This window comes from Engystomops pustulosus, chromosome 9, assembly GCF_040894005.1.
Source record: "Engystomops pustulosus chromosome 9, aEngPut4.maternal, whole genome shotgun sequence".
Lineage (NCBI taxonomy): Eukaryota > Metazoa > Chordata > Amphibia > Anura > Leptodactylidae > Engystomops > Engystomops pustulosus.
This window is the reverse complement of record NC_092419.1, coordinates 1,864,696-1,884,287: the sequence shown is the minus strand read 5'-3', so window position 1 is coordinate 1,884,287 and position 19,592 is coordinate 1,864,696. Positions and strand designations below refer to the sequence as shown.

At 48.3% G+C, this 19,592-nt stretch overlaps 2 protein-coding genes across 3 annotated transcripts in view; both read right to left on the bottom strand.

Moving 5' to 3' along the window:
* Positions 1 to 4,666: 4,666 nt before the first annotated feature.
* Positions 4,667 to 11,370, bottom strand: NELFE (negative elongation factor complex member E). 2 transcript variants are annotated; one of them, XM_072123784.1, is made up of 11 exons: positions 11,263 to 11,370; positions 10,564 to 10,660; positions 9,659 to 9,728; positions 9,156 to 9,301; positions 8,537 to 8,611; positions 8,420 to 8,457; positions 8,147 to 8,349; positions 7,607 to 7,751; positions 7,471 to 7,525; positions 5,444 to 5,546; positions 4,667 to 5,009 (listed from the first exon to the last, which is right to left on the bottom strand). In XM_072123784.1, the coding sequence occupies exons 2-11, from the start codon at positions 10,636 to 10,638 to the stop codon at positions 4,861 to 4,863; spliced, it is 1,059 nt and encodes a 352-aa protein (XP_071979885.1). In that variant the 5' UTR covers positions 10,639 to 10,660; positions 11,263 to 11,370; the 3' UTR covers positions 4,667 to 4,860. The 2 variants fall into 2 exon arrangements, with proteins under 2 accessions (XP_071979885.1, XP_071979884.1); XM_072123783.1 differs by lacking the exon at positions 11,263 to 11,370 and adding an exon at positions 11,203 to 11,254.
* A 2,497-nt stretch (positions 11,371 to 13,867) lies between these two features.
* Positions 13,868 to 19,592, bottom strand: part of SKIC2 (SKI2 subunit of superkiller complex) — a 28,141-nt gene continuing 22,416 nt past the window's right edge. The window contains 2 exon segments of the mRNA XM_072123264.1: positions 13,868 to 14,099; positions 14,191 to 14,331. Coding sequence (XP_071979365.1) covers positions 13,899 to 14,099; positions 14,191 to 14,331 — 342 coding nt within the window. The 3' untranslated portion in view covers positions 13,868 to 13,898.

Sequence of the window (19,592 nt, the reverse complement as noted above, 5' to 3'; positions counted from 1 at the left end):
ATCCCTCTGTGCTGTGAGCGGGGACTCTCTGAGCAGACATGTCATGATTCCTCTGTGCTGTGAGCGGGGACTCTCTGAGCAGACACTTCATGATCCCTCTGTGCTGTGAGCGGGGACTCTCTGAGCAGACACTTCATGATCCCTCTGTGCTGTGATCGGAGACTCTCTGAGCAGACACTTCATGATTCCTCTGTGCTGTGAGCGGGGACTCTCTGAGCAGACACTTCATGATCCCTCTGTGCTGTGAGCGGGGACTCTCTGAGCAGACACTTCATGATCCCTCAGTACTGTGAGCGGGGACTCTCTGAGCAGACACTTCATGATCCCTCTGTGCTGTGAGCGAAGACTCTCTGAGCAGACACTTCATGATCCCTCTGTGCTGTGAGCGGGGACTCTCTGAGCAGACATGTCATGATTCCTCTGTGCTGTGAGCGGGGACTCTCTGAGCAGACACTTCATGATCCCTCTGTGCTGTGAGCGGGGACTCTCTGAGCAGACACTTCATGATCCCTCTGTGCTGTGAGCGGGGACTCTCTGAGCAGACATGTCATGATTCCTCTGTGCTGTGAGCGGGGACTCTCTGAGCAGACACTTCATGATTCCTCTGTGCTGTGAGCGGGGACTCTCTGAGCAGACACTTCATGATCCCTCTGTGCTGTGAGGGGGGACTCTCTGAGCAGACACTTCATGATACCTCTGTGCTGTGAGCGGGGACTCTCTGAGCAGACACTTCATGATCCCTCTGTGCTGTGAGCGGGGACTCTCTGAGCAGACACTTCATGATCCCTCTGTGCTGTGAGCGGGGACTCTCTGAGCAGACACTTCATGATCCCTCTGTGCTGTGAGGGGGGACTCTCTGAGCAGACACTTCATGATTCCTCTTTTCTGTGAGTGGGGACTCTCTGAGCAGACACTTCATGATCCCTCTGTGCTGTGAGCGGGGACTCTCTGAGCAGACACTTCATGATCCCTCTGTGCTGTGAGCGGGGACTCTCTGAGCAGACACTTCATGATTCCTCTGTGCTGTGAGCGGGGACTCTCTGAGCAGACACTTCATGATCCCTCTGTGCTGTGAGGGGGGACTCTCTGAGCAGACACTTCATGATACCTCTGTGCTGTGAGCGGGGACTCTCTGAGCAGACACTTCATGATCCCTCTGTGCTGTGAGCGGGGACTCTCTGAGCAGACACTTCATGATCCCTCTGTGCTGTGAGCGGGGACTCTCTGAGCAGACACTTCATGATCCCTCTGTGCTGTGAGGGGGGACTCTCTGAGCAGACACTTCATGATTCCTCTTTTCTGTGAGTGGGGACTCTCTGAGCAGACACTTCATGATCCCTCTGTGCTGTGAGCGGGGACTCTCTGAGCAGACACTTCATGATTCCTCTGTGCTGTGAGCGGGGACTCTCTGAGCAGACACTTCATAATTCCTCTGTGCTGTGAGTGGAGACTCTCTGAGCAGACACTTCATGATCCCTCTGTGCTGTGAGCGGAGACTCTCTGAGCAGACACTTCATGATTCCTCTGTGCTGTGAGCGGGGACTCTCTGAGCACACACTTCATGATTCCTCTGTGATGTGAGCGGGGACTCTCTGAGCAGACACTTCATGATCCCTCTGTGCTGTGAGCGGGGACTCTCTGAGCAGACACTTCATGATTCCTCTGTGCTGTGAGCGGGGACTCTCTGAGCAGACACTTCATGATCCCTCTGTGCTGTGAGCGGGGACTCTCTGAGCAGACACTTCATGATTCCTCTGTGCTGTGAGCGGGGACTCTCTGAGCAGACACTTCATGATCCCTCTGTGCTGTGAGCGGGGACTCTCTGAGCAGACACTTCATGATTCCTCTGTGCTGTGAGCAGGGACTCTCTGAGCAGACACTTCATGATCCCTCTGTGCTGTGAGCGGGGACTCTCTGAGCAGACACTTCATGATCCCTCTGTGCTGTGAGCGGGGACTCTCTGAGCAGACACTTCATGATCCCTCTGTGCTGTGAGCGGGGACTCTCTGAGCAGACACTTCATGATTCCTCTGTGCTGTGAGCGGGGACTCTCTGAGCAGACACTTCATGATCCCTCTGTGCTGTGAGCGGGGACTCTCTGAGCAGACACTTCATGATCCCTCTGTACTGTGAGCAGGGACTCTCTGAGCAGACACTTCATGATCCCTCTGTGCTGTGAGCGGGGACTCTCTGAGCAGACACTTCATGATCCCTCTGTGCTGTCAATGTGCTTAGATTATCAGGGTACAGGTTTCATTTACCTTCTGAATATTCTAGCAGTATCTGACACATAGAAAAAGGGGGTGAACCCTGTGCAGTGTCCTGTGTAGTCTGCAGGGGGCACCACAAAAGGGTCATGTGTGACACAAATGTGGTGGGGACACTTCATGATCCCTCTGTGCTGTGAGCGGGGACTCTCTGAGCAGACACTTCATGATTCCTCTGTGCTGTGAGCGGGGACTCTCTGAGCAGACACTTCATGATCCCTCTGTGCTGTGAGCGGGGACTCTCTCAGCCGATACTTCATGATCCCTCTGTGCTGCGAGCGGGGACTCTCTGAGCAGACACTTCATGATCCCTCTGTGCTGCGAGCGGGGTCTCTCTGGGCAGACACTTCATGATCCCTCTGTGCTGTGAGCGGGGACTCTCTGAGCAGACACTTCATGATCCCTCTGTGCTGTGAGCGGAGACTCTCTGAGCACACACTTCATGAATCCTCTGTGATGTGAGCGGGGACTCTCTGAGCAGACACTTCATGATCCCTCTGTGCTGTGAGCGGAGACTCTCTGAGCAGACACTTCATGATTCCTCTGTGCTGTGAGCGGGGACTCTCTGAGCAGACACTTCATGATCCCTCTGTGCTGTGAGCGGAGACTCTCTGAGCACACACTTCATGAATCCTCTGTGATGTGAGCGGGGACTCTCTGAGCAGACACTTCATGATCCCTCTGTGCTGTGAGCGGAGACTCTCTGAGCAGACACTTCATGATTCCTCTGTGCTGTGAGCGGGGACTCTCTGAGCAGACACTTCATGATCCCTCTGTGCTGTGAGCGGAGACTCTCTGAGCAGACACTTCATGATTCCTCTGTGCTGTGAGCGGGGACTCTCTGAGCACACACTTCATGATTCCTCTGTGATGTGAGCGGGGACTCTCTGAGCAGACACTTCATGATCCCTCTGTGCTGTGAGCGGGGACTCTCTGAGCAGACACTTCATGATCCCTCTGTGCTGTGAGCGGGGACTCTCTGAGCAGACACTTCATGATCCCTCTGTGCTGTGAGCGGGGACTCTCTGAGCAGACACTTCATGATTCCTCTGTGATGTGAGCGGGGACTCTCTGAGCAGACACTTCATGATCCCTCTATGCTGTGAGCGGGGACTCTCTGAGCAGACACTTCATGATCCCTCTGTGCTGTGAGCGGGGACTCTCTGAGCAGACACTTCATGATTCCTCTGTGCTGTGAGCAGGGACTCTCTGAGCAGACACTTCATGATCCCTCTGTGCTGTGAGTGGGGACTCTCTGAGCAGACACTTCATGATCCCTCTGTGCTGTGAGCGGGGACTCTCTGAGCAGACACTTCATGATCCCTCTGTGCTGTGAGCGGGGACTCTCTGAGCAGACACTTCATGATCCCTCTGTGCTGTCAATGTGCTTAGATTATCAGGGTACAGGTTTCATTTACCTTCTGAATATTCTAGCAGTATCTGACACATAGAAAAAGGGGGTGAACCCTGTGCAGTGTCCTGTGTAGTCTGCAGGGGGCACCACAAAAGGGTCATGTGTGACACAAATGTGGTGGGGACACTTCTTATACCTGTGCAAGGAGTTTGTACTAGAAAGAATGTGCAAAGTATGACATATAACTGGCGCACGACTCTTAGTAAATCTGCCCCAATAACACTCTCAGCTCTGAGGTATAACAAACACAGTCAGCTCTGCTATTTGCCTCCCTCAGATAAAGACCTTATCTGCCTGTAGCTAGGAGAGTAACTCTGTGCACGCTGCTGCTTGCCGGCAGGAAGTGCCTGTGTCTGAGCTGGTCTTGTAATGCAGGGAGGAGGGACAGATGGCAGAGAGCACTACAGTGTGCAGACAGGAAAAGCTATTCACGAGAAAAATCTGTCCAGAAAGAGCCTAGTCAGAAGATTGATGGTCGTATCCAGGGACAACCAAAATTGTGTACAGCAGGACTGATAGAGACCGGTTGGAATAATATCGGAAAAATGGCGGATTTTTGTTAATAACAGTGAATTACAGAATGTGATATTTTTTATGCTGATTATATTTAAAGAGCATCTAGCACCAGGATGAAGGGCTGTATGCAAATGAGCCTGAGGGGCTGTATGCAAATGAGCCTGAGGGGCTCCAGGCTCAATTAACAGCTATGGAGACTGGAGCCCCCCAGGCTCATTTGCATATTGTCCTTCATCCTGGTGCTAGATGCCCTTTAAGAATCTTGTCTACATGGGAGGAATCCTCCACCGCAGAGCATCATGGGAGTCTGACATGATGGTCATTTATCTTGTGCATCTGATAATGGACATAAATAATCATATGGATAAAATTCATATTATTCAGCACTGGATTCAGGACTAACACCCGCACTCCCCTTACTGCACTCCTGGGGTGTAGCCTTCTATGTACGGGCAGTGTATGAATCCGATGAGAGTTGTAGTTGTTTATTATACAGAATTTAACATTTACAAGTTCCACAGAAAGCGAAATCAGTGAAGTACAAAACATCAGACATTACCGGTCCCTGACTGTGGGGGTCGCAGGGGCAGATATCATCCCCGTCCTCTAGGGGGCAGATCACACAGTGACACATAAGATACTATGACTACAAACCCCGTAATCCTAGGAGGCGTCTGATGCCTCTTTCCCAGGAGGTGCCCCCCCGGTGGTGCCTCCCCCCGCACCAGAGGACGACGCGCTGAAGAAATCCTCCGAATAGATGACCTGCGCCCTCTTGTCTTTGTGGGACCCCTTAGCGCTGTTGTGGAAGGCTGCGGAGAGGAGACAGCACAGGTTTATCCAGGAATTTCCCCCTTTCACAAAGTGTTTTTATGGCTTCAATTCTTTCAAAATTAAATTAAACTAAAAATGTGAAAATTTTACACAAAAACTATTTTCCATTTTGCGTCTACGGCCTCTGCGCAGGATTCGGTTTCTCCTTGGTTACAGACTACAAACAAACTGTGTGTAGTCTGATCAGCCCACAGAGATTTCTTTTCCTAGGGGGTTCCCCGCGCACAGCCCTGGGGTCCCCGCAATTACCTGATCAGAGGGGCTGATGACAGGAGCATATCATGCAATAGGGGCAGTAATAATACAGCGGAGGTCGGGTAATCTTTTTGGATATTCTCCACACTATGGACTTGAGAGATAAAATGGCTGATAACAGAGAGAGCAGGAAGCGAGCAGCCCCCCGAATACTCACCCAGCTGACCCCACACGGACTTCTCTATGGCTGCATCCAGCATGGGCTGCTTCCGGGCGATGCTGACCTTCACCGACACGTCCTCCATCATTGTGTTATTAAGCTGCAGATACAAGGGGAGGAGACATTCACAATGGAGACCTAGACCCCCAATATCTCACTCAGAGGACTCAGTGTATCCCCCAATATATCACTCAGTGGACTCAATGTATCCCCCAATATCTCACTCAGAGGACTCAATGTATCCCCCAATATCTCACTCAATGTATCCCCCAATATCTCACTCAGAGGACTCAGTGTATCCCCCAATATCTCACTCAGAGGACTCAATGTATCCCCCAATATCTCACTCAGAGGACTCAATGTATCCCCCAATATCTCACTCAGAGGACTCAATGTATCCCCCAATATCTCACTCAGAGGACTCAATGTATCCCCCAATATCTCACTCAGTGTATCCCCCAATATCTCACTCAGAGGACTCAATGTATCCCCCAATATCTCACTCAGTGTATCCCCCAATATCTCACTCAGAGGACTCAGTGTATCCCCCAATATATCACTCAGTGGACTCAATGTATCCCCCAATATCTCACTCAGAGGACTCAATGTATCCCCCAATATCTCACTCAGTGTATCCCCCAATATCTCACTCAGTGTATCCCCCAATATCTCACTCAGAGGACTCAGTGTATCCCCAATATCTCACTCAGAAGACTCAATGTATCCCCCAATATCTCACTCAGAGGACTCAATGTATCCCCCAATATCTCACTCAGAGGACTCAATGTATCCCCCAATATCTCACTCAGAGGACTCAATGTATCCCCCAATATCTCACTCAATGTATCCCCCAATATCTCACTCAGTGGACTCAATGTATCCCCCAATATCTCAACCAGAGGACTCAATGTATCCCCCAATATCTCACTCAGTGGACTCAATGTATCCCCCAATATCTCACTCAGTGGACTCAATGTATCCCCCAATATCTCAACCAGAGGACTCAATGTATCCCCCAATATCTCACTCAATGTATCCCCCAATATCTCACTCAATGTATCCCCCAATATCTCACTCAGTGAACTCAGTGTATCCCCCAATATCTCCCTCAGTGGACTCAGTGTATCCCCCAATATCTCCCTCAGTGGACTCAGTGTATCCCCCAATATCTCACTCAGTGGACTCAATGTACCCCCCAATATCTCACTCAGAGGACTCAATGTATCCCCCAATATCTCACTCAGAGGACTCAATGTATCCCCCAATATCTCACTCAGTGGACTCAATGTATCCCCCAATATCTCACTCAGAAGACTCAATGTATCCCCCAATATCTCACTCCGAGGACTCAATGTATCCCCCAATATCTCACTCAGTGGACTCAGTGTATCCCCCAATATCTAACTCAGAGGACTCAGTGTATCCCCCAATATCTCACTCAGAGGACTCAGTGTATCCCCCAATATCTCACTCCGAGGACTCAATGTATCCCCCAATATCTCACTCAGTGGACTCAGTGTATCCCCCAATATCTAACTCAGAGGACTCAGTGTATCCCCCAATATCTCACTCAGAGGACTCAGTGTATCCCCCAATATCTCACTCAGAGGACTCAGTGTATCCCCCAATATCTCACTCAGAGGACTCAGTGTATCCCCCAATATCTCACTCAGAGGACTCAGTGTATCCCCCAATATCTCACTCAGAGGACTCAGTGTATCCCCAATATCTCACTCAGAGGACTCAATGTATCCCCCAATATCTCACTCAGAGGACTCAGTGTATCCCCCAATATCTCACTCAGAGGACTCAGTGTATCCCCCAATATCTCACTCAGAGGACTCAGTGTATCCCCCAATATCTCACTCAGAGGACTCAATGTATCCCCCAATATCTCACTCAGTGTATCCCCCAATATCTCACTCAGTGTATCCCCCAATATCTCACTCAGTGTATCCCCCATCCTATGAGGAGACTGTGCCCCCAAGGCAGTGCAGACGTCTTATAACCCCCATCATCCTCACCTCCTGGACCGCCAGGTCTGCCGATTCCATCTTCTCAAATGTAACAAAAGCGCAGCTGTAAGAGGAAACGCGAGGTCAGAGGTCAGAGCCGCTCATCCATCCCATCACATGACCAGGATCCATGGGCGGCTCTTACTTCCGTGGAGAATCAGTCGCCACGTCTATGATTTTACCAAACTTGGCGAAGGCGTCGGTGAGCGTTTGCTTCTTCATGCCCACGCCGTGCACGTACACCGTGTTCCCCTTCCTGGGTGCGCGGCGCTCTGGGAAGGAGTCGGACCCTGTGTATACAGCAGGACATGATATATACAGATAGCACCTGGTACATGACATGTGGGTCATATAATGGCGTCTATAGGGACCCTACAATCTAGGAGATCATCTGCTCTCTGACTCAACAGCACCCCCCTTATGTCCTGGCTGTGTCTGGTATTGCAACTCTTAAAGAAACACTCAAGTCAAAGCTCATTCATTGATCACTGCCTGGTGCAGGTCCTGCGGGGAGGACTCATTGTAGTCCTAGGACCTGGAGTCCTGCTCCTGCACAAGGTAGAATTCAATGAATCAGCATGACTGGCTATGGAAGAAATCAGTCAATTATTTCTGACCTCACACAAGCCCTAGAGAGAAGGATTAGACTGTAAGCTCCTGGGATCAGGGCCAGCACTGTACATACTCCGGTGGAAACCTTCTCTGTCCCGTTCCCTCTCTCGATCGCTCCGGTCTCTGTCTCTGTCCCTGTCTCTTTCCCGCTCCCGTTCTCTCCCGTGGTCTCGTTCATAGGGCTCTCGGTCTCCAGCGCGGCGGCTTTCTCTGTCGCTCTCTCTGTCCTCCGCCTCTCTCTCGGGGTCTCGCATGCGCTCACTGGAGCTGACAAAGCTGAGGAGAAAGGGTTAATAGATGAATTTGGGGAACAGAAGATCCGAGGAGGTTATGGTAGGAGACTCACCTCTCGTACAGAGACTTCCTCTGGTTGCGCCTTAGGCCCTGGAGGGGGAGAAGCGGATACGTGTTATGAGCCGGGGTCTCGGTGCTCACAGCTACGACAGGTAAGAAAGGAGTTTACCTCGGCGGGGTCCTCGTCCACAGAGACGCTGCGCTGGAAGGGCTGGAAGGTGGGGGCCGGGCCCTTATCAGGGTCCTACAGAGACAAGCAGAGGCTCATTGTAGGTAAAGGGACAGGGAAGAGATGTAGGGTCCGGGCTCATCCGAGATGAAGCCATGAGATACAACTGGAGCCAGGACCTTCCCAACAGGTTAATCCTGTCCCATCACAAGTCCCAGGCACCGGGACTGTGGGAATCGTCTTATATTCGCCATCAATGGCCTCCTTTCTAAAATAAAGTTTTAAAATTATGCTATAGAGTCTGAAGGGCTCTTGGGGAGGATGGGGAAGGGGTTATCAGAGCCCCTCCGTGCTCCTGCTTTACAGGCTGTTACACTGTCTCCCTGTAAAGCTACAGCACAGGTCCAACGAACAAGAAGACTAAAAGGCTCACCCCTTCTCATCCAGAGGCCACACATAAGATACATGACATGGACCTGCACCATTGTATCTCTACAGGACGTGGGTCCGAATGGGTTACAGACCAGTCCATTATACACAGATACTTAAAGGGATCTGTCAGCTCCAGGTAAGATATAAACTCTCTGCATCTCCATCTACAAGGTCAGACAGACGTCACCTTGAGCTTTCCCTCCAGGGTCCGGGAGCGCTTGAATCCGCTGTTCTTGGTCCCGGATTTGATGGCACTGATGGCTCCGGTCTTCACCAGCATCTTGGCTTGTTCCGTGGCTGTGGCCGTGTCCACTGCTGGCTGGTCTGATAAAGCTACAGGAAGGGACATGGACAATTATAGACATGTTCCCCGGACCAGGAAGACTGCTGTGCGCAGGGGCTGATCCTGGGGCTCAGGACTGTTAAAGGGATTGTCCCACAAATGAAACCAATTCCAGCTCTTGCACTGAAATGAATGAAGCAGCGATCGGTCATAAGACCACCACTCAACCTCATGGCAGCTGGGGACCCCTGTGCTCCATTACAAAGCCCACAGTGTGCAGTGTCCTGATACCAGAGTGAATTATGGGAAATCCCTTGAAGGTAATTATTGCAGTACCATGTAGGTCCACTGATGAAGAGTGGCGCTATTTCTGGAGGAAAGTACATAGGTAAAGGATAGTGACTCACATCTCTTGATGCCGGCCTGGCTGGTCTGACTGGTGGACGTCTGCTTCTTCAGCGCCAGCAAAGCTTTTTTCTGCCATGAGATAAGTAATGAATAGAATTAAAGGAAAGGACAAAGATTCTCCAGGACTCAAGATACACAGAGGGGCGTATATCGTCGCCTCTATCAAGGTTCTGCGCACTTCCAGATACTGTGATTATTCCTCGGTGTGGAGGGTGCAGCCGGCGGCGGAGGGCTACTGGGGGCGTCACTCACGTAAGCCTAAACACTACCCCAGGCTGGGCCTGACGGATGCATCGGGGGTCTAAGAGACTTTATAGTACTCAGTGCTGGATATGAGAAGTGTCCCCCATCGTTGCTAGAGATGAGCCAACCCGAAGCCTCAGTTCCCACGTGACATATTGCTGTATTGGGGGCAGTGCAGGGAGGGGCAGCCAATCCGACAATATGTCCAGGAGGCACCTGCACTAAAAGTCTGGATCCACTCGTCTTATACAGTGTCTGACCTGCAGGTTGTGTGTGGGATCTGAGGAGTTTAGGTGTAAAGTGTTGGTATAAATCTGGATGTATATTGTACGGGGGAGGGGGGAAGTCCTCTCACTGCTGTGCTCTCTGCTGTAGCATTCAATGAGGAAACTTCTACAACGTGTAGTCACCTTCTGGGGGCTGTGGAGCTGTAATCCTGGAATATGAATCCACGTGTCACAGTCCTGCTGCTACTAACATACACAAATGTTTACATCCTCCATAGGCTGAGATCTCTTCTTCTGACCTCAGGTAGGTGACAGGTAGGTGACCTGATAATAATCATCACACGACCAGGACACATTTACAGGACAATGGAGGGAACAATCAGCAGAGAGAAACTCCCAATTGTACAAAAACCAGAGACTCCTCATCAACAAACCTTCTTTTTAAGTTTGGCAAATTTCCTCTGCAGAGCTTCCTCCTCCTCTGTCAGGACGGGGGGTAACGCCACCATGGTGATCGGGGGGTACGGACACCTGGACAGGGAGAAAAGGGCAATTACGTAAATAGGTTCCAGCCCTGAAGCCTCGTGTATGGGGGGGGGGGGGGGGGCAGATTCGTGTCAATTCATCTATAAGCATCAGATCATTCTGGGGGTCCGACCTCAACTGATCCTGGGAATGGGGGTCCACAAGTGCTCCATTCACTTCACCGGACAGAGCTCTATCAGAAGGAGTAATCAAGCAGCAATAAATACATGGTGGGCTCCTCGTCAAGATCTCTGCTTGCTGTCAGTGTATGGAAACATTCCAGTCTCCATCCGGAAAATGCACGGGTTCGTTACAGTGTGTCAGCCACTGAAAACACGGGCAAATCCTCCTATTCACTGACAGCAAGCAGAGATCCTGCAAGTGGTTACAAAATTGAGACCCAAAATCGATAATAAAGTTTCAGAATTTCTTATTTTACCAGGATTTCGGTTTATTGACGTAAAATTCCTAAAACCGGGGATGAAAGAAGCCACAAACATGAAGGAAACCCTCCCCCAGTGCTACACGGGGCCCCAGGAGCCACCTACACAAACATCGCCCGCACACACAGACAACACCCGCAGCGGCCACAAAACACAACTATTTACCTGGGCTGAGAAATGTCGGGCGCACGATTTATACGTCATCGTCACCTTTCCGGCGGACGCCAACCAACATCGACGCGTTTGCCAACCGCTGACGTCAGTCAACCAATCACAGCGATGCACTAGTAATTCATTTCCGCCCCACCCTAAACCACTTCCGCCGCACGAAAAGCCTACTGGCCAATCAGCAGCGAGGAGCGCGTCATGTGATCGCTCAGCGGGAATAATAGTTTGCGGTCTGCGGCAGGTTGCGTGTTTTGATAGTAGTGTGAACAGCGGCCACGTATAGAGCGATTCCATCATCCCAGGGCTTTCCACTGGTCCCTAGAGGTGGTTTGTTTTCTATAAGAACCTGGAGATTTTTCTCTGCCGAGTTGGAAACACCAAGTATTAGGCACAATACACAGGACCCGCTATCCCCCCTGTGCAGGTCCCTGGACCCCTCCCCCCCAGTGACCGGTAATACCCAGGACCCGCTGTCCCCCTGTGCAGGTCCCTGAACCCCCCCCCCCCCCCCTAGTGACCGGCAACACCCAGGACCCTCCGCCCCCCCCAGTGACCGGCGACACCCAGGACCCTCCGCCCCCCCCAGTGACCGGCGACACCCAGGACCCTCCGCCCCCCCCCCCCCAGTGACCGGCGACACCCAGGACCCTCCGCCCCCCTCCCCCAGTGACCGGCGACACCCAGGACCCTCCGCCCCCCACCGGGAACCAGCGACACCCAGGACCCTCCGCCCCCCCCCCCCCCCCAGTGACCGGCGACACCCAGGACCCTCCATCCCCCCCCAGTGACACCCAGGACCCTCCGTCCCCCCAGTGACCGGCGATGCCCAGGACCCGCTGTCCCCCTGTGCCGGTCCCTGGACCCCCAACCCCCCCCCCCCCCCCCACACAGTGACTGGCGATACCCAGGACCCTCCGCCCCCCTCCCCCAGTGACCGGCGACACCCAGGACCCTCCGCCCCCCACCGGGAACCAGCGACACCCAGGACCCTCCGCCCCCCCCCCCCCCCCCCAGTGACCGGCGACACCCAGGACCCTCCATCCCCCCCCAGTGACACCCAGGACCCTCCGTCCCCCCAGTGACCGGCGATGCCCAGGACCCGCTGTCCCCCTGTGCAGGTCCCTGGACCCCCAACCCCCCCCCCCCCCACACAGTGACCGGCGACACCCAGGACCCGCTGCCCCCCCTGTGCTGCCCCTCTACCCTCCCCCTGGTCTGTAGAAGACGCCAATAACCGGTCATTAGATGACAATCGCAAATTCACCATCAAAACTCCATCCCGATAACCAGGACATTGCTTTATATTATATATCCGTGGCCTCCTTCACCCTTGTGCTGTTACTAGAGCCCTTCCATGCTGCAGCTTCACAGGCTGTTACACTTTCTCCCTCCCTAGGCCTGATGACACTGCAGCAGAGGAAGATTCAGCACACAGGAGGAGGAGAACTGCCCCTGCACAGTGTAACACGGAGGGGCTCTGGTAATGCCCCAGACAGCTTCCGGGGGCCACGGATAACAAATCGGAGAAGATACCGCAGCCCCGGGATCTACGCGCGATGTCCCTGGTGTATTATGCCTGATGTCCGGAGCGGCTGCGAGCAGAAGGTGATGACACCACGAGGAAGGTCCCTGGTTCCTACTGCTTCACCGTCACCATGGTGCTGGAACACAAAGACGCAGGACACGTGATCGCCCTTCGAGGGGTGTCAGGCCACGTTACCCATCATCAGGGCAGTGATTACCCTCTCCCATTATCTTGCATTTACCCCAGACACAGCGCCCCCCCTGTCTGTGGCAGGGTCTGGTATTGCAGCCGTGTCCTTTTACATCAACACTAAAATCTCACAATCAGTTGAACAAATCACCAGAAGAGACAGAAATCCGATTTATTTTCTATATTTCTGTAATTTACAGCATGGAGGACCCGGATGTAACTGCACGTGAGCCGCCACATCGTCCCCAGAGGATAGAAGTGCTCCTATTTCATCCCCACCCTCCCCCGATAGCAGGTACCTGGACCCCTCCCCCCCAGTGACGGGCGATACCCAGGACCCGCTGTCCTCCCTGTGCAGGTCCCTGGACCCCTCCCCCCCAGTGACCGGTAATACCCAGGACCCACTGTCCCCCTGTGCAGGTCCCTGGACCCCCCCCAGTGACCGGTAATACCCAGGACCCACTGTCCCCCTGTGCAGGTCCCTGGACCCCCCCCCCAGTGACCAGTAATACCCAGGACCCTCTGTCCTCCCTGTGCAGGTCCCTGGACCCCTCCCCCCCCCAGTGACCAGTAATACCCAGGACCCGCTGTCCCCCCTGTGCAGGTCCCTGGACCCCTCCCCCCCCCAGTGACCAGTAATACCCAGGACCCGCTGTCCCCCGGTGCAGGTCCCTGAACCCCCTTCTATTTCATCCCGACCCTCCCCCGATAGCAGCCCAGGAGGCGGAGCTCATAGGGGTAAGTCGTACTGCTGGAGGTCTGCTCAGGAGTGACACCATCTAGAGGGTCTGCCATGCTGACTGCCCAAAAATGAAAATACAGGGCACCATAAGTAAAATCTAATGATAGACGGTAAGTCCTGCTATGTGGGCGTGGCTGACAACAGGACACCCAGTAGAATCCTGAGCTCATGGTGAGATCACTGTGTGTACAGACTCGCAGCAAACACTATATCCCTCTTAATGAGCTGTGAGGCGGCGTCCATCTTGGCGCAGAGCGTGGCGTCTCCCACCAGGCGGGCAGCAGAGCGCAGATCCCTGCACGCTTCATCCAGCCGCTGCACGCAACGTACAATGAGCCCCTCCTGGATGTCAGTCAGAGTCATAATCTCAGAGAAGGGCTGGAAATAACGGAGGGGAGAAACATTGTAAGAAATAGACAAGATATCATTGTAGCAAAAACTCAGCTGTGATAAAGATGATGGACATTACCATTCCACGAGCCCATTCATACACAACCTCCACCAGCCCAAACTTGTACTGAGCAACAAAATCCTCCACAGACTCCCTGAGGCCGCAATCACGCTGTATCAGCGCAAGACGCTCCGCCAACTCCTTCACCTTCTTCACACCCTGAGGGCAAGACCAGAAATATTATAGCAGTTACATCCCTGTACATAGGGGGCAGTATTATAGTAGTTATATTCCTGTACATAGGGGGCAGTATTATAGTAGTTATATTCTTGTACATAGGGGGCAGTATTATAGTAGTTATATTCTTGTACATAGGAGGCAGTATTATAGTAGTTATATTCCTGTACATAGGGGGCAGTATTATAGAAGTTATATTCTTGTACATAGGGGGCAGTATTATAGTAGTTATATTCCTGTACATAGGGGGCAGTATTATAGTAGTTATATTCCTGTACATAGGAGGCAGTATTATAGTAGTTATATTCTTGTACATAGGGGGCAGTATTATAGTAGTTACATCCCTGTGCATAGGGGGCAGTATTATAGTAGTTATATTCCTGTACATAGGGGGCAGTATTATAGTAGTTATATTCCTGTACATAGGGGGCAGTATTATAGTAGTTACATCCCTGTGCATAGGGGGCAGTATTATAGCAGTTATATTCCTGTACATAGGGGGCAGTATTATAGTAGTTATATTCTTATACATAGGGGGCAGTATTATAGTAGTTATATCCCTGTACATAGGGGGCAGTATTATAGTAGTTATATTCTTATACATAGGGGGCAGTATTATAGTAGTTATATTCCTGTACATAGGGGGCAGTATTATAGTAGTTATATTCTTATACATAGGGGGCAGTATTATAGTAGTTATATCCCTGTACATAGGGGGCAGTATTATAGTAGTTATATTCTTGTACATAGGGGGCAGTATTATAGTAGTTATATTCTTGTACATAGGGGGCAGTATTATAGTAGTTATATTCCTGTACATAGGGGGCAGTATTATAGTAGTTATATTCTTGTACATAGGGGGCAGTATTATAGTAGTTATATTCCTGTACATAGGGGGCAGTATTATAGTAGTTATATTCTTATACATAGGGGGCAGTATTATAGTAGTTATATTCCTGTACATAGGGGGCAGTATTATAGTAGTTATATTCTTATACATAGGGGGCAGTATTATAGTAGTTATATCCCTGTACATAGGGGGCAGTATTATAGTAGTTATATTCTTGTACATAGGGGGCAGTATTATAGTAGTTATATTCTTGTACATAGGGGGCAGTATTATAGTAGTTATATTCCTGTACATAGGGGGCAGTATTATAGTAGTTATATTCTTGTACATAGGGGGCAGTATTATAGTAGTTATATTCCTGTACATAGGGGGCAGTATTATAGTAGTTATATTCCTGTACATAGGGGGCAGTATTATAGTAGTTATATTCCTGTACATAGGGGGCAGTATTATAGTAGTTATATTCCTGTACATAGGGGGCAGTATTATAGTAGTTACATCCCTGTGCATAGGGGGCAGTATTATAGTAGTTATATTCCTGTACATAGGGGGCAGTATTATAGTAGTTATATTCCTGTACATAGGGGGCAGTATTATAGTAGTTACATCCCTGTGCATAGGGGGCAGTATTATAGCAGTTATATTCCTGTACATAGGGGGCAGTATTATAGTAGTTATATTCTTATACATAGGGGGCAGTATTATAGTAGTTATATCCCTGTACATAGGGGGCAGTATTATAGTAGTTATATTCTTATACATAGGGGGCAGTATTATAGTAGTTATATTCCTGTACATAGGGGGCAGTATTATAGTAGTTATATTCTTATACATAGGGGGCAGTATTATAGTAGTTATATCCCTGTACATAGGGGGCAGTATTATAGTAGTTATATTCTTGTACATAGGGGGCAGTATTATAGTAGTTATATTCTTGTACATAGGGGGCAGTATTATAGTAGTTATATTCCTGTACATAGGGGGCAGTATTATAGTAGTTATATTCTTGTACATAGGGGGCAGTATTATAGTAGTTATATTCCTGTACATAGGGGGAAGTATTATAGTAGTTATATTCCTGTACATAGGGGGCAGTATTATAGTAGTTATATTCCTGTACATAGGGGGCAGTATTATAGTAGTTATATTCCTGTACATAGGGGGCAGTATTATAGTAGTTATAACCCTGTACATAGGGGGCAGTATTATAGTAGTTATAACCCTGTACATAGGGGGCAGTATTATAGTAGTTATAACCCTGTACATAGGGGGCAGTATTATAGTAGTTATAACCCTGTACATAGGGGGCAGTATTATAGTAGTTATATTCCTGTACATAGGGGGCAGTATTATAGTAGTTATATTCCTGTACATAGGGGGCAGTATTATAGTAGTTATATTCCTGTACATAGGGGGCAGTATTATAGTAGTTATATTCCTGTACATAGGGGGCAGTATTATAGTAGTTATATTCCTGTACATAGGGGGCAGTATTATAGTAGTTATATTCCTGTACATAGGGGGCAGTATTATAGTAGTTATATTCCTGTACATAGGGGACAGTATTATAGTAGTTATATCCCTGTACATAGGAGGCAGTATTATAGTAGTTATATTCCTGTACATAGGGGGCAGTATTATAGTAGTTATATTCCTGTACATAGGGGGCAGTATTATAGTAGTTATATTCCTGTACATAGGGGGCAGTATTATAGTAGTTATATTCCTGTACATAGGGGGCAGTATTATAGTAGTTATATTCCTGTACATAGGGGGCAGTATTATAGTAGTTATATTCTTGTACATAGGGGGCAGTATTATAGTAGTTATATTCCTGTACATAGGGGGCAGTATTATAGTAGTTATATTCCTGTACATAGGGGGCAGTATTATAGTAGTTATATCCCTGTACATAGGGGGCAGTATTATAGTAGTTATATTCCGGTACATAGAGGGCAGTATTATAGTAGTTATATTCCTGTACATAGGGGGTAGTATTATAGTAGTTATATCCCTGTACATAGGGGGCAGTATTATAGTAGTTATATTCTTGTACATAGGGGGCAGTATTATAGTAGTTATATTCCTGTACATAGGGGGCAGTATTATAGTAGTTATATTCTTATACATAGGGGGCAGTATTATAGTAGTTATATTCCTGTACATAGAGGGCAGTATTATAGTAGTTATATTCCTGTACATAGGGGGTAGTATTATAGTAGTTATATCCCTGTACATAGGGGGCAGTATTATAGTAGTTATATTCTTGTACATAGGGGGCAGTATTATAGTAGTTATATCCCTGTACATAGGGGGCAGTATTATAGTAGTTATATTCCTGTACATAGGGGGCAGTATTATAGTAGTTACATTCTTATACATAGGGGGCAGTATTATAGTAGTTATATCCCTGTACATAGGGGGCAGTATTATAGTAGTTATATTCTTGTACATAGGGGGCAGTATTATAGTAGTTATATCCCTGTACATAGGGGGCAGTATTATAGTAGTTATATTCCTGTACATAGGGGGCAGTATTATAGTAGTTATATTCTTATACATAGGGGGCAGTATTATAGTAGTTATATCCCTGTACATAGGGGGCAGTATTATAGTAGTTATATTCTTGTACATAGGGGGCAGTATTATAGTAGTTATATTCTTGTACATAGGGGGCAGTATTATAGTAGTTATATTCCTGTACATAGGGGGCAGTATTATAGTAGTTATATTCTTGTACATAGGGGGCAGTATTATAGTAGTTATATTCCTGTACATAGGGGGAAGTATTATAGTAGTTATATTCCTGTACATAGGGGGCAGTATTATAGTAGTTATATTCCTGTACATAGGGGGCAGTATTATAGTAGTTATATTCCTGTACATAGGGGGCAGTATTATAGTAGTTATAACCCTGTACATAGGGGGCAGTATTATAGTAGTTATAACCCTGTACATAGGGGGCAGTATTATAGTAGTTATAACCCTGTACATAGGGGGCAGTATTATAGTAGTTATATTCCTGTACATAGGGGGCAGTATTATAGTAGTTATATTCCTGTACATAGGGGGCAGTATTATAGTAGTTATATTCTTGTACATAGGGGGCAGTATTATAGTAGTTATATTCCTGTACATAGGGGGCAGTATTATAGTAGTTATATTCCTGTACATAGGGGGCAGTATTATAGTAGTTATATTCCTGTACATAGGGGGCAGTATTATAGTAGTTATATTCCTGTACATAGGGGACAGTATTATAGTAGTTATATCCCTGTACATAGGAGGCAGTATTATAGTAGTTATATTCCTGTACATAGGGGGCAGTATTATAGTAGTTATATTCCTGTACATAGGGGGCAGTATTATAGTAGTTATATTCCTGTACATAGGGGGCAGTATTATAGTAGTTATATTCCTGTACATAGGGGGCAGTATTATAGTAGTTATATTCCTGTACATAGGGGGCAGTATTATAGTAGTTATATTCTTGTACATAGGGGGCAGTATTATAGTAGTTATATTCCTGTACATAGGGGGCAGTATTATAGTAGTTATATTCCTGTACATAGGGGGCAGTATTATAGTAGTTATATCCCTGTACATAGGGGGCAGTATTATAGTAGTTATATTCCGGTACATAGAGGGCAGTATTATAGTAGTTATATTCCTGTACATAGGGGGTAGTATTATAGTAGTTATATCCCTGTACATAGGGGGCAGTATTATAGTAGTTATATTCTTGTACATAGGGGGCAGTATTATAGTAGTTATATTCCTGTACATAGGGGGCAGTATTATAGTAGTTATATTCTTATACATAGGGGGCAGTATTATAGTAGTTATATCCCTGTACATAGGGGGCAGTATTATAGTAGTTATATTCCTGTACATAGGGGGCAGTATTATAGTAGTTATATTCTTATACATAGGGGGCAGTATTATAGTAGTTATATCCCTGTACATAGGGGGCAGTATTATAGTAGTTATATTCTTGTACATAGGGGGCAGTATTATAGTAGTTATATCCCTGTACATAGGGGGCAGTATTATAGTAGTTATATTCCTGTACATAGGGGGCAGTATTATAGTAGTTATATTCTTGTACATAGGGGGCAGTATTATAGTAGTTATATTCTTGTACATAGGGGGCAGTATTATAGTAGTTATATTCTTGTACATAGGGGGCAGTATTATAGTAGTTATATTCCTGTACATAGGGGGCAGTATTATAGTAGTTATATTCTTGTACATAGGGGGCAGTATTATAGTAGTTATATTCCTGTACATAGGGGGCAGTATTATAGTAGTTATATTCCTGTACATAGGGGGCAGTATTATAGTAGTTATATTCTTGTACATAGGGGGCAGTATTATAGTAGTTATATTCTTG

Bases quoted from the DNA above. Each gene is read 5' to 3' on its own strand.
- NELFE (XM_072123783.1), bottom strand. The intron at 9,729-10,563 runs GTTTGTTGATGA...ATCTCATGGCAG, and splicing joins TTGCCAAACTTAAAAAGAAG to AAAAAAGCTTTGCTGGCGCT. The intron at 8,612-9,155 runs GTGACGTCTGTC...TTGTCTCTGTAG, and splicing joins CCCTGGAGGGAAAGCTCAAG to GACCCTGATAAGGGCCCGGC.